The sequence below is a fragment of the Aulonocara sp. 'chitande type north' Nkhata Bay genome, linkage group LG12 (genome assembly GCF_057382095.1).
Source record: "Aulonocara sp. 'chitande type north' Nkhata Bay isolate Kocher_YH1m ecotype deep benthic linkage group LG12, A_spYH_male_GT1.1, whole genome shotgun sequence".
In the NCBI taxonomy this organism is placed as follows: Eukaryota; Metazoa; Chordata; class Actinopteri; order Cichliformes; family Cichlidae; genus Aulonocara; species Aulonocara sp. 'chitande type north' Nkhata Bay.
This window is the reverse complement of record NC_141355.1, coordinates 25,308,880-25,321,532: the sequence shown is the minus strand read 5'-3', so window position 1 is coordinate 25,321,532 and position 12,653 is coordinate 25,308,880. Positions and strand designations below refer to the sequence as shown.

The window sequence follows — 12,653 nt, the reverse complement described above, 5'->3', positions numbered from 1 at the left end:
CTGCAATCCAGGCCGTCTTTGTTACTTCGGAAACATGGCTTGAACAATTTCTCTTCAACGACGTAATCCGATAACAACCGATCTCTTTACCCGTCGGCTTCCCGTGGCTGTCATGCGACCGGCTATTGCAGTTAATAATACAACGGCTTCTTGACATTTTTGTGTTTCTTTTTATCGCTGTGTGACTGATTTCAATTGAAAGCCTGCGTGCGCTAGTACCGCTTGCCACGAGTTCCCAGAATCCTTTGCGGTTCTACCCGTGAATGACGTCACATTTTCAATCTCTATATAATATGCATGTTAAATTTTATATTTGGGGTAAAATATCAAGTCTTTTCAAGTAAACCGGTTCAAGTCCAATTCAAGTCCCAAGTCATTGGTGTAAAAGTCCAAGTCAAGTCACAAGTCTTAGAACATTTTTTCAAGTCAAGTCTAAAGTCATAAAATTAATGACTCGAGTCTGACTCGAGTCCAAGTCATGTGACTCGAGTCCACACCTCTGCTCATCTGTATAACACAAGTGACTGCAATGTGCAGTGGAAAGTCAATACTGTGTTTCCAAACATGGATATCTTTATTGCTTTTTTGTTTTGTTTTTTCATTAAAAAATAGACAAATTTTCAATTCTGTTATTTCTGAATGTAAAACCATTTTCAGAAAGAAAAATCCCAGAAGACCTAGTGTTTAAACACTTTTCTTTCCCCACTTGACTGTGTAGTCAACAGTATTACAGTTCTTTCTTTCTTTCTTTCTTTCTTTCTTTCTTTCCTCAATGCAAGGTGGCATGACACTCTTTAGTGTAACATCACTACAGCAAAGTCATACACAACAAGCTGTGGCAGCAGTGGCATTTTCACACTTTTCACAGTGCAATAGTGGGGAAAAATGGAACAAGGAGGTGCATGCTACTCATTTGCAGAGTTTTTCTATTGACCTCCAAAGTAAATTTAGCGTTGGAGTCTTTGTGAGGTAAGTGGCTGTGCCCCTTGTTGATGCATATACGTAAGTGACTTCTCAATAGTCTAGTGGCATATAGCTGTTTTCGATGTCACAATCTGTGGATTAATGAGGTCAAAAATTAAGTATATATTATCTGTGACCTCAAAGATAATATGGAATTCACATGCCATTGGGAGAAATAAGTATTTGAGCCCCTACAACCCGAATTCTGAGTCCTGCAGATTGACCTTGTGCCCATGTGGCAAACAGATTACGATCAATCAATCAATCAATCAATCAATCAATCAATCAATCAATCAATCAATTAATCTATTATGGGTACTCCTGATTGACATTCGTTGTTTGATAAAGCCCAACTGTGCACAGAACCAGTTTCATACATCCCAACTTATCCACCACCATGGGCAAGACCAAAAAGCTGTTAAAGGATGTCAGGTACATCCTCTGTAGACCTGCACAAGGATAGAATGGGCTACAGGACTATTAGCAGGAAGTTTGGTGAAAAGGTGACAACTGCTTTTCCAGTTATTTAGAAACATCAACTCAACTAATCTATGTTTGTCAAGAGAAATGCTGAACATGACCCAAAAAACACCGTTCTGACAGTCAAGCACAAAGAAACATCCCTCCTTCCCTCAGCAAGAACACTGAAGATGGTTCTTTCATGATGACAATGACCCAAAACATATTGCTAAGTCAGCAAAGGAGTGACTAAAGAAGATGCACATTAAGGTCAAAGAGTGGCCAGAGTTCGAGTTGTCAAGCAGCAACTAAGAAACCTAAAGGATTTAGAGAGTTTCCGTAAAGAGAAGTGGGACAATATCCTGAAATGTGGGCAAACCTGGTGACCAACTACAGAAAAACAGCTTACTGCTGTAATTGGTAACAAAGGTTTCTCTACCAAGTACTAAATCGTGTTTTACTTATGATTCAAATACTTATTTAACTCAGTCACATGCAAATCAAATTACAACTTTTATGTAATGTGTTTCTATGAATTTTTGGTTGATATTTTGTAGTTTGTAAGTAAGCGAACTTACAAATTCAACAGGGGATCACATGAATTTGTCCTCCACTCTAATAAGATTTCCAGTAACATTCTAAAAGCAATAAGTGCATTTATCCACACAGAAACTTATATTCAGCAACTGTATTGATTTTTCCGAATAAGAAAAAATAAAATGCTGTTAACCACACAGCACAGTTTTAAAATGGCTTTTCCGTGCTTTAACCTTTTTCCATTGTGCCTAAGGTCCCTCTTGTCATTGGCTAACAGCAAAGCAAAACAAATCATCTTAATGTCAACAGGGTTTTTTCCACAAAGCGGTGCTCCCTGTGTTTTTCCAACGAGGCCAATGATCCTATGGTTCTGAGTGGATTATGAGCAAGGTCACTCAGTTGTAATGACAACTGTCATTCTAATTTTCAACATACATCATATTTTACAGTTAGAATATTAGACACCTGAGGAAAAACTGGAAGAAAAATCACATAGGTGGTCAGAGAAGAAAAGGAAAATGGAGAAGAGAGATAAACCGTGAGAAGGGAGGGAAAAATGATAGAGAGAAAACATGTGTTCTCAGTGTCCGGAACGCACCAGTAGAGCTGAAAATAGGGATTGGGACAGTTTCACCGTAGCTTCATTTGAGAGGACACACTTGACTGTCTGTTCTCTAAAGAACTCTCCTTGTACAGAAGCAAGGCCTTTTGGGAACATTGCTATCATCTTAAAAGACCATCTCTGTTTCTCTTTCTGCTTCTCTCTAAGTTTCTCCCTCTCTCCCTCTCTCTTGCCTCTGCCTTTTTTCCTTAAACAGGAGGTTAGGCCATTAGGGAACTGCAGTGATGTCTTTAAAGGGGCCTTCTGTGGCTGAGAGAACAGCACGGAGAAACCCCAGATTATCCATCTGATGAATCAGTGGTCACAGAGGGTGGAGGGATTAAAGTGAAGTACCAACTTGTGCCTGCATGCGTGTGTGTATATGTATGTTTTGTACATTATATTACATATAGTTTTACTATATTACATGTAAACGGTACATTTGGGAGTAATTTTAGATTTAAAATGGGTGGTTTAACAAGTGCTAGCTTGAAAAGGTAAAAAAAATCCACGTACAGTCATGATAAAAGCAAGGTTAGAAAAAACTTATCCCTGAAGGAATAAATATATCATTTCATAATCTGCATGCAATTTTAAAGACCTCGTGTTCTGTATGGAAGGCTTCCACAGGATTGCTTAACTTTGCATAATCAAGAGAGGAAACTAAACCTACCGGGTTTGAGTATAATGAAAGGTTTCGACCAGTTAACTCTGACAAAAAACTTTTGGATTTAAAAGTTATTGTCAGACACACATTAGTTGTATATCTATATATTCAATGCGACACCCCGACCGGTCTAGCTGTTTCTACCAGAAGTTCTTTCCTATTAAAAGGGAGTTTTTTTCTTTCTATTGTCAAGTCTGAAGTGCTTCCTCGCAGGGAGTTGTCTGATTGTTGAGGTTTTCTCTGGTTTTTTTGTGTGTGTGTTTTGTTTTTATCATTGAAGACCTTGTAACATTAATCTTTCTCCACAAACTAATGCCATGTTAAACATTAGCTAACATTATGCTAACAGTGTAGCAGACTCATAGAGGAAGACTGTGGTTCTTAGCACACTTGAAATTGCTTTTGGAATATAGACTATCAACTACCAGACTGGATAAAAATTCTGTTTTCAAATGTTGTTTTATCATGCTGTTAGCATTAGCATTTCTAAAAGGGCACCATTAACAATGTTCAGTATTCATTCAGTATAAAATGCTTGGCAGAGCTGCCTAGTTAGAAGATACATTTTATGACCTACTGTTCTCAGTACACTGACTAAATGCTTCAACCTTCAACTTAAAAATATGTCCACAGGAGTGATCCCATCGGAGTTCAATGCATACAACATATTGATTATGTAAATTGACTGCAATGAGAGGAATGGAGCTCCATTATGGCTATGACAAGTAAATCAACAATGAATCACCTAGGGCAGAAAGCGTATACATTGCTTTCTATGAGCTAAAGCTCTTAGTGCTGTACTTCAGTCGACCCACCAATGAATGATGTCACTGCTGGTGTTTTCCATTAGCAAGCATGATACCAAAGTATTTTTTTCTGAGTTTTAACCTATTAGAAGCTTTGCCTTAGTACCTTTATCTTCTGTATCACCTTTTGAAATGAAAGTAAAGATAGATGGTTGACCTGGAAGGAAAGCCCTACAATGACAGGCAGTCAATCTAGTGATGAGGAGGATAAATCAGACCAGAACATGCTCTTGACCCTGTGTAGACATATACTGAAAGGGTATATGGTATATGAGAGTTTGATCAAGTTTGTAACCTCAAACACAAGGAGAGGATCAACTGAGTAAAGAGATAATAGGTTTGTTGTAGACAAGGAATTGCAATGGGTGGGGTCACTAATCGTACAACTTATGCAGCCCCAACAAACATCATGCACAGATACTACAAAAAAGCAAAACAAAAAAACCCAACAACATATATATCTGCACACACACCAACAGCAAAAGAAATATTAGAAGAAAACTGACCAAGGTTGACAAATCTTTTCGGCTCTTTATAAAAGGGACACAAAGATGTTTCTGGTCTAATGATAGAATTAATGGACCAGAAAGCGTGGTCGCGAGATAAAGAAAAGTAACGCATCCACACAAACAGATGTGTCACTTGCATGAAGACACAGGTTGCCTCTTTCAGTGTGCCCTGGCACACGTATACGCATGTATACGCCTGTCTATCCATGTGTGTTTGGGCGAGAGAAGGTAAGAAAAAAACAAAAAGGAAGTGTGTCCATTATCTTTCTCTGTAATGTACTGTTGGAGACGGCAGTTAAAGCAGATCGTCTTCATAACCTACTAAAATGTCGCGTTTGTATGTAATGGACACAGACAGACAGATAGATAGATAGATATTTCCTTACCGAAATCAGAATCATAGAAGAGAACAAACTTCTGCCAGCTATACTCAGATACCACTTGCATGATGACCTCATTGAGATAGACAGGTGGGCGAACCATTAAGGTGTAGTCATCTGTTCCAGGGACTCGACTGGTCGGTGGGCAGGCTGAACGGGGTGTTCCCGCTGGGGAGCGCTGGATAAAGAGGTGGGGGATGTGCATGGCATCAGCTAGAGTTTGAAGGCTGCCTGCCGACATGCAGCCAATTGAACTGACCAGAGCCAGGATTCCACGGTTCATCAGCTCACAGGCTAACGGAAGGAGGGAGCAGACAAAGAAGAAAAAAAGAAGGCATATATTAGATTTCAAAGCATAGAAAAAATGTTGTACTACTTGTTTTATTCTAAGAAAAATCACCAGTGAAAGTATATGTCATACTGTTGATCCTAGGAGTCTTTGTAAAAGAGTAAGAGTGCACCAAGGCAAGGTCACCACATTGCAGAGTTAATTAAAGGGCCCGGAAAAACATTTTGGAGATTGTTTCCAAATGCACTGGACATTTATTATGAATACCAAGCTATTACAGTCATACGTTGTGTTGTCTAGAAAAAGAAAGAAGGAAGTATAATTAAACAGATATATGGTAGCAGAGTAGTAACAGTGTTGCCGTGATGTAAAACGCTATTAGAAAACATAAGGACTCATAAATATATCTATTCAAAATATGTCACTTTTGCCAGAGACTTTTTGTGCTCCGCTTCCTAAATTCTCCTCAGCAATGAGACACTTTGAGTGTGCTTACGTCACTTCTTATTCCTTCCTGTTAGGCCTCTAGTGCTATCAAATATACCTCTACCTCCTACCCTCTCAACCCACTCCCCTGTTATCTCCCTTCTTGTTCAAAACAGCCCCTCTGAGTGCTTACCTTTCAGCCCCAATCATTTCAGAGTCACAGTCTTGCAGTGATTTTTATTTTAAGTGCCTTACAGCACTGCAGAATACTATACAGTGTCCTCAGTTTGGAATCATCTGCTTTCCTGTGCCACATCCTATCTAACATTCCTCCTTCAGAATCTTTCGATTTTCACCTCCCAATCTTTCGCAACATCTTCACTCACCAGCCGCTTTCTCCATCATCTCTTGTTTACCCTCATGGTAACATAAACATTCACCTATCCTTGCTTCTTCACTCTTTTGACTCTTCACCTCTTTATTGCTTTGGTTTTTTGTTTGCCTCTCTGAAAGTCCCCAGCTTTCCCTCTCCCTTTTCCATCCCTTATCTATCCTGATCCTCATTTCATCCTCCTCTTCTGCTCCTCACTGCATCCTTTAATGTTAGCAGTGTTTATTTTACTCCTAGCTGACTAAAATCCTGTCACAGATTTACTGAGAAAAACAAAGAGCGGTGAAAGACTGTTTAAAGACAGTATAGCAACACAAACAGAGATGCAGACACACAAACTGTGAAATGGCAATGTATAAAAGCAAGTTAGCACAATCTAAAACACACACAGTCAGCCTGTGTAATGCCACAGGGAGTAATCTGTTGACACTGCAAAAATAAAGCCAAAGAAAGAAAGTGAAAAGAAAAAAAGTTTTAGAAAAAGAGAAGCTCGAGGAGACAGAATCATCGTGCTGAGAGGGCAGAATAAAGCACTGCATGTGTGCAAGTGTGTGTGTGTGTGTAACACGTGACCTATACAATATGACAATGAATACCGTGTCAGCTGGTTGCACAAAAACAACCTAATGAGTTGGATTTCAAAGTGTTCAAAGAGGTGAGGATGAAGTCTCAAATCAGGAGAAATTAGTATGTGTGCCTGTAGATTTGTGTGCATGCGTGTTTTACTGATGCATAGCGTGCTGTCTGATTAATTTCGTTTTGTAGTTTAATTCAGTTTGTTTAATTAAATCAAGTTTAATTAATTCACGTTAGTTCAAGCATCACTGGCCTTATTTATTTACGAGATGTTACAGTCACCCTAAAACCAAATTCATGTCACTCTTTATTTGTCTGAAATTATAAACAAAAAAGTTAACACAGAAGATTAAATACGTATGAGGGATGGTCTGCTCAAAAACAGTTTGACTTGAAGTTGACTGACTGGCTGAAGTTGTCACTCAAGCAGTTCCAGGACACTGATCTGATTTTATGAGCAATAACTTTAAATATATGAACGCAAACCCTTTTTGTAATTAACTGGCAAAAACATTGTTGGAAGCAATTTTCCTTTTTAGCAATAGCTGAAGGGTTTTTTCCAAAAAACCATTTCATTCTGCATTGATGTAGATGATTAATGTGTAGAAGCTAATACAGTTTCAGTCTCACTGCCCATTGTTCAAGTCCACTTTTGAGGAATTAATTAAACTCTAACAATATATGATTAAACTTCACAAACTCTCACCATGCTGCTTAGTCACAGCCTCTATTCTTAAAAATCATTGAGCCCAGAATCGATCTACCAGAAACCTAATGTTTGAGCACAGGTAAGTCCAGTCATGTCTAGTGAGCAAGTGAGCAAAGACAGTCAGATGGTCAGATCTTGTGAACCAAAGGCCAATGTTTTTTAAGAGATGAGAGAGATAAGATTTGCTTGGTCACGGCAGAAAGTGGACAGTACGAAATTAAGAGCAGCAAAAATTAAGAAAAAACAATAGAATAGAATAAAATACTATGTCAAAGGCAGTGTAAATAAAATGTTCAAATGTCTAAATGCACAGTATAAAATCTAGGAATATGCAGCTCACATGCTAGTAAATGCAGCCTGTGTTTGTGTGTCTGTGTGAAAGAGGAGGAAAGAGTATATGATGTGTGTTTGCTCAATATGATGTGGCAGTAAGGGCCTGAAAAATATCTGCACCTGGGCCTATCACAGGGTTGTTAGACCTGTGCGAGTGAGCCTACATGTCTCTGAATAGTTGAACATGTAACCCGAGTGATGAAGTCACGTCACTGGCTCCCAGTTCATTACGGAATCGCCTTTAAAATCTTTCTTTGAGTTCATAAAGCACTCAATGGTTTGGACCCTCAGTACATCTCTGACTTGCTCAGTGTCTATAACCCAACTAGACTCCTCAGGTCATCGGCTGAGGATCGTAAGACAGTTCCCAGAATTAGATCTAAGTGTGCTGAAGGTGCTTTCACTTACTGTGGTCTTCTTCTTTGGAACAAGCTGCCCGCTGACCTGAGGTCAATTGCAACTGTGTCTACATTCAAAAATAGACTTGAAACCTTTTTATTCTAAGTAGCTTACAGTTAATAACTGTGTGAGTTTGTGTGCATGTTAATTTCTATTTTTTAGTTTTTGTCGTGTTTTTTTGTTTTCTCTTATTTTTGCCATAGTTTTAATGTTTTTATTTTTCATAGCTCACGTGAAATGGATTGTGCTATTTAAATAAAACTGGCACTGAGATTGATTTTTGGGCTGAGGACATCTAGGGAAATTACTCAGTCTGTACATGTGTATTATAGCTGGCATGCTAACTAACTTTTTTTTTAACTAGCTGCATTGTTCCAGTCTAGAAACAGCACATTAGCCTAGCACGATCAAGGCTTTGGCTAATGGAAAGCTTTGCTAATCCATTAGTTATTGGGGCACTTTGGAGAATTAGTGCCCTCATCCCCTCTACATCACACATCCTTAAGTCTGTGGGGGGCTTCTAAGCATTAGCCTCATTAATACTTTTTGCTAATAACTTAAAGGGCTCGTTGCATTAACCCAACCCAAGTTTACATCACTCTGATGTAGGCAACAGTTTAATGAATGAACATGAGAAGGAGCTAGAGCTACTGGTACGATGTTAAGCTGTAGGGATGAACAATATTTTAAGAGTAAATGATAGATCTGTATTTCAGTTCAATTCGGTTCAATCCAATCCGATTAACTTCTATTTCTAGACTGCCAAATTAAAACAATAGTTACTTCAAAGCACTTCATATTGTGAGCCATGGCGTAGGCAAAAAATAGAAAGTATTGCTATTTGGAATTCTTGACGTATCATCATGAACTACAACCGCCACCAAACCACACTCACAACCCAACATCATCGCCAACCCACGCACGCAAACGCCCCACCCCTGTGTGGGCAGTATGGTGATGCATGATAAATGATGCCGGATTCAGTCTCCCTAAAGCAGCTAAGACCTGACAAACAGCTATGGAGAGGTGTTCATGTGAGAGATGTAAATATCAGTCATTCCTAAACACAGGTGTCTCTCTACAACTTCAGGTGCTTGGCCATGGGGGTTTTATTAGCCTCGTCTGCTTTTCAGTACCATTGCAAAAACACACACTACATAAATCAAGTATACACTCTGTCCCATCCACTTAATGTTTATATGCAGACGTTTTTATGTTTGTATGTCAGCGTGCATTTTACATGAGTTGTTTGCAGCAGAGCATGTTATTGAGCACTGTCTCCTGCTTGTTGGTCTGTCAGAATAAATGAACTGCAAGCACTTCACCTGCGTCCAGGTGTGACCGATTCTTCTAGCTGTGTCTCTCAAAGCAGCTCTCCTTCCACCACACACTGACACACACCATACAGACTTTATCACACTGACACACTGTCCTCCAGATTCTGTGACCCGGTGTCTGAAGGATGGAAACAACAGCGAAAGACAGATGGATAGGAAGCAAGGAAATCAATACCTGAAGAGAACCAATAAACACAAGAAATTTAGAGTCTCTCTCTCCCTAAAGCACAGCCTCTGCCTCTCTGTGGAACTATTTTATGTTAAATAAGGGGAAAGTGTAGTTAACATTAGCATATTATCTCTAATATAACAGTCCTCTTAATCTATGATCTACAGTGCAACAAAGATATTAAAAAAGACTGCCATTGTGTAAGGGGGAGTCTCCTCACAAATCTCCCAAGTGTCTCTATTCAGCAGCAAAAACAAAAACACCTAGCAAACAGATATTGTATTATTTATTCATTAGGTTATGATTATACTTCCAGCAACAGGGAGGACTTAGTTTGTTTTCAGCAGAAGAGTGGTTGAATGAAAAACCTTGTATCCCCTGGCTGTAAGATGAGTGTGTAATCAAAAGAAAGTGGCTGGTTTGATCAGAAATTCATAGACAAATAGGAAGTCCTGCAAGCTCACAAAGCACTGTCCTAGCCAGAAGTGTATCTCTGTGTTTAGTGTGTGAGTGTGTGTTTGAATGACCTACTTGTGTCCGTATATTGTTACATGTATTGTTTGAAGGTCCACAGTTCCAAACTGCTGCCATGCACAGTGCCATACACAACTAAGCACTGAGTGGCAGGGAGAGATGCTTAGTCACAGAGCTGGCAGGCTGAAAATATGCTCTGCTCTATACTGTAAATGCCTCTGTGAGCGCCTGCGTGGATGTGTGGAATCGTAGTTTGCTGATATACGCTCCTTCAGGGAATTTGCACTTGAATTAATGTGCTCAGGGGGGTAGAATGAGTAAAAGATAACGTGCCCTTTTCGACTCTGTTTCTTTAGAAATTTATCACTGTAGGTTCTTTAGACTTCTGGCACTTCCTGTTGCTGAAAATACCAGACCAATGATTTCTCACAAACACAATCTGTTCTTATTCTTGCCCCGGGTAGCCTCTCGACCGTCTACCCTGTTCCCATTAACATTTAATGGACCCCCTTTGGTCCCTTCATCTTGTCACATTTAACATCATCTATTCAGCTCTAGTCTTTGTGCCCTGGAGATGTATACATCCTCTCTTTCATCCAGGCTCTTTTTGTCTTGTCTGTAACTCTATCTGCGCTCCTCTCCTCATTTCTCTCCTCATTTCTCCCTCAGTACCCTTTACCACTATATTCATCCAGTGGCTGCATTCACTGTTATCACACTCACCAGATGAATAAGCCGTCCCCTTTTATTTCAGTATCTGTCTCACAGTTTTTTCTTCTTTTTTTATTTGCAATGAAATTCCTAACATGCCACTTTTCCTACGTTCCCTCTTCTCTTATTTTTGCAAAATAACCCTTAATTTCACTCCACTCATCCTTCCACCTTGCTCTCTTTTGTAACTCCTCTACTCTTCTCCTGCCTCTCACAAATTCAACTTGAAGTGAACTGTATAATGAACCCAGATTTTAGTTCCTAGTTTTTATGAGGATGCCAGATAAGTGCCTCTTTACCACAGCCGTGCTCTATTTTCTTTTTCCTCTCATTTGGTCTAAAAACTAATTCCTTTACTTTGTTTTCCATTACCTGAAACATGTACAGGAGATAATTGTGGGAAGTTTTTTTTTTTGTTCCTTTTCTCCATTCATCCACTCATCAATCCAGCAACTCAATTGTTCTTTAAATCCAATTACAATGCACCCCATGCCCTTCTTCTCTAGTGGCTACTTCATCCCCTGTTAAAATTCACCACTCTTCTTTCAGCATCTACCACCTATGTGATTTCCATTGAATTAGCATAACTTTCAGTTTTCAGCAAATAGTAATCCTCAAAAATCCATTTGTCTTATGTCAACCCACAGTCAAGAGTGATTTCTTTTAGACAATATCTACACAAGGAAAAAAGACACAGTGCGAAATGTGATACTTGCTCGCTATTTGATGCTTCTCAGTGCCTGCCAGTGAATTAATTTTTATTGTGTGTTATTGTGTGTGTGTGTGTGTGTGCTCACAAGAGAAAGTACAGAATCAAAATAAACTATGGGCATATGTGGTGTGGGTATAGTGGCCCATGGGTTGACAGTTTATCCTTTTTCTCATCTCTTCTTTCCTTTGGCTATTCGCTCATCCACCCTCAATCCATTCAGACAAACCTGACGCCATATATATCTTTGTGCCCCGGCTCAATCTATTGTAAAGTCAAGGAGATGAACGTGTCCCCTGGGAAAATCCACAGCTCTTCTGTTTACAGCCTTTGGGCTTTTACTGCTATTACTTCGCTAGGACAGATGTGTGTCGTTTTCTTTTTTCCCCAACACTTCCTTAATCTAGTGGATCTATCATGTGAACATGTAGGGGGAAAGGTTTTTTTTTTCATATTACTATTATTTTTAAATGTGTAATACGCTTGTACACAATCATTACTCTCCGAAAGTGAAACGTTTCACTGGAAAGAAAGAAAGTGAAACGTTTCACTGGAAAGAAAGAAAAAAAGAAAGTCTGATCAGATTTTGACAAAATAGCTACAGGAACTGCATTTCAATCAGTTGACTTTGTCATCATTTGGCAATAACTGGCATGAGATGGGGAGCTTGGGTATGTTCATTTACCTGTAACAGATTGACCCAATCCAGAACTGTATTATTTATAGGAAACAAGATTTTCTGATTTCTGAGTGGGTGAATATGTGTCTCTTTGGTATTTTACACACGGATTGCGCAAACAGGCTGATCTGATGGTGTTTATCTAACACATTAGTGACATACTGTATATCAAACAAAATATTTAGCAGTGTTTACACCATTTACCAGTAAGGGATTTCCCAATGCTATTGGTGCCTTTCCCTGTGCCTGAGCCAGCATGAAAAAACTTAATTATCTGCAGCTGTGTACATAGATTTGGAAGACAGTAAATACATTGATGAATCGTGAGAGCAACATTAGCAAACGAGTAGAAAAGGAGAATTAAAAATAAATGGGAGGACAAATGAAAAGCTGGATTGAGATGTTTTCAAAGCATGCATTACAGTAAAAAGCTCAGGGAAATAAAGTAGGTATCAAGGCTTGTTGAGTAAGACGGAGACAAATGCAAATCATAGGGCAGTAAAGGGAGATGGTGAAGGTGATGAAAGGA

The 12,653-nt window shown here is 39.1% G+C and overlaps 1 protein-coding gene across 3 annotated transcripts in view; it reads right to left on the bottom strand.

Moving 5' to 3' along the window:
• The window catches only part of grid2 (glutamate receptor, ionotropic, delta 2), a 576,013-nt gene that overhangs the window by 248,196 nt on the left and 315,164 nt on the right, over positions 1–12,653 (bottom strand). For all 3 annotated transcript variants that reach the window (XR_015131855.1, XM_086314608.1, XM_086314609.1), the window contains exon 3: positions 4,929–5,216. Coding sequence is in view for 2 of the 3 variants with exons in the window: in XM_086314608.1 (XP_086170734.1) it covers positions 4,929–5,216 (288 nt within the window). In the remaining variant the exon portion in view is untranslated. The remainder of the gene's footprint in view (positions 1–4,928; positions 5,217–12,653) is intronic.